Source organism: Neltuma alba, unplaced genomic scaffold, assembly GCF_004799145.2.
Source record: "Neltuma alba isolate B1F8T4 unplaced genomic scaffold, ASM479914v2 tig00011035_pilon, whole genome shotgun sequence".
NCBI classification, from domain to species: domain Eukaryota; kingdom Viridiplantae; phylum Streptophyta; class Magnoliopsida; order Fabales; family Fabaceae; genus Neltuma; species Neltuma alba.
In genome coordinates this window covers 284,606-286,029 of record NW_021635786.1, presented here as the reverse complement: position 1 = coordinate 286,029, position 1,424 = coordinate 284,606, and the positions used below count along the sequence as shown (strand labels likewise).

Here is a 1,424-nt window from a genome sequence, read left to right as displayed (position 1 = left end):
TTATAAAATTCCCATTTGGTCGTTTGTAACTAAAAGGAAGTTTCTCCTCTTCAAGTGACTTTTTGGGATTTCCAAATCCAACACAATCATTTTTCTATCATTTTCCCATATAAAAATTAAAACAAGCCAAAACAATCTTAAAAGCAAAATACTATGCTGTAAATGGATATATTATTCAAATTCAGATTACATCGGACAAACATAGCATAATATAAAACTTCATTTATTCATAGCACATTATTACACAGTAACATAATATTGTAAGGTAGGTATAGGTATTATTGTATGGTAATATATTATGGTATGATCAGAAATGATAAGATGGGAATGACCATTGAGATGTAAATATGCTTCATGGGATATTTGAGTTTGTGTTTGGTAGATCATAGACAAAGGAGGACTAGTGCATAATGAAAGAAAGTGATATATAGTGAAACTAAGGTTTAGAGCATACATATAGAACTGGGTGATGTTGGATTTGATCAGAGGCAAATTCGATGGCCAAAAATTGTGATGCATATTATGTGTTGGGAAGGTGGAGGTGGAGCATTTAGTGGAGGGGGTTTAGGTGTTGATGGAGGAGGTGGTGATGAAATTCTTGGGCTAGGTGGTGGAGGTATGGATGTTGATGGGGGAGGCGGCGTACTTTTAGGGATTGGTGGAGATGATGAACTTTGCAGTGAAGGAGATGGTGATAGTGATGGGCTTGATTTAATTGGTGGAGAACGATTGCTCGGAGAAAGTAATGAGGAAGGAGAAGGAGATAAAGGTAACAATTGAGAAGGACGAGGTGCAAATATAGTTGGTTTTGATGAAGGTGAAGGAGAAGGAGAAGGAGATGGTGTTTGCGAAGAACTGGGACGTAAGGAATTTATGGCAAATGATGGTGAAGGGGAAGGAGGAAAAGATGATGATATGGAAGGACGCGGGGCTATAATTGGCATTGAGGGTGAAGGAGAAGGAGATAATTGAGTTTTTGTTGAAGGCGATGGTGAAGGAGATGGACTTGGTGATGAACTCGAAGGTGGGGAGTTATTATTAGCATTTAAAGGTGAAGGCGAAGGGAGAACAAGTGGTTTAGACTTTAGAGGCTGATGAGGGAGAAGGAGATGGGGTTTGTGATAAAGAAAGATGAGGTGAAGCGCCAATTGAATTTGAAGGAGTTGGTGAAGGAGACACTGATGATACAGAAGGAGGAGGTGTGTTGCCAAACGATTTTGGTGGCAAAGGATATGGTGGTAATGTAGTAGGAGAGAAAGACTGTGGTGAAGAAAGCGATGGAGATGGAGAATGTAAAGGTGGCGACCTAGGTGATAAAATATTTGGCGATGTTAGTAGTGAAGGCGGTGGTGGCGGTGAGCGGTTATTAGGTCGCGTAGGACGGGAAGGAGTTTGTAGGGGTGGTGGCCGGGGGTTATTAGGCT

At 40.7% G+C, this 1,424-nt stretch overlaps 1 protein-coding gene across 1 annotated transcript; it reads left to right on the top strand.

Moving 5' to 3' along the window:
* The first annotated feature begins 522 nt into the window (after positions 1–522).
* Positions 523–972, top strand: LOC114760894 (glycine-rich cell wall structural protein 1-like). The gene is made up of 2 exons (XM_028950207.1): positions 523–742; positions 818–972. Exons 1-2 carry the CDS (start codon positions 523–525, stop codon positions 970–972), a joined length of 375 nt encoding a protein of 124 aa, XP_028806040.1.
* The last annotated feature ends 452 nt before the right edge of the window (positions 973–1,424 follow it).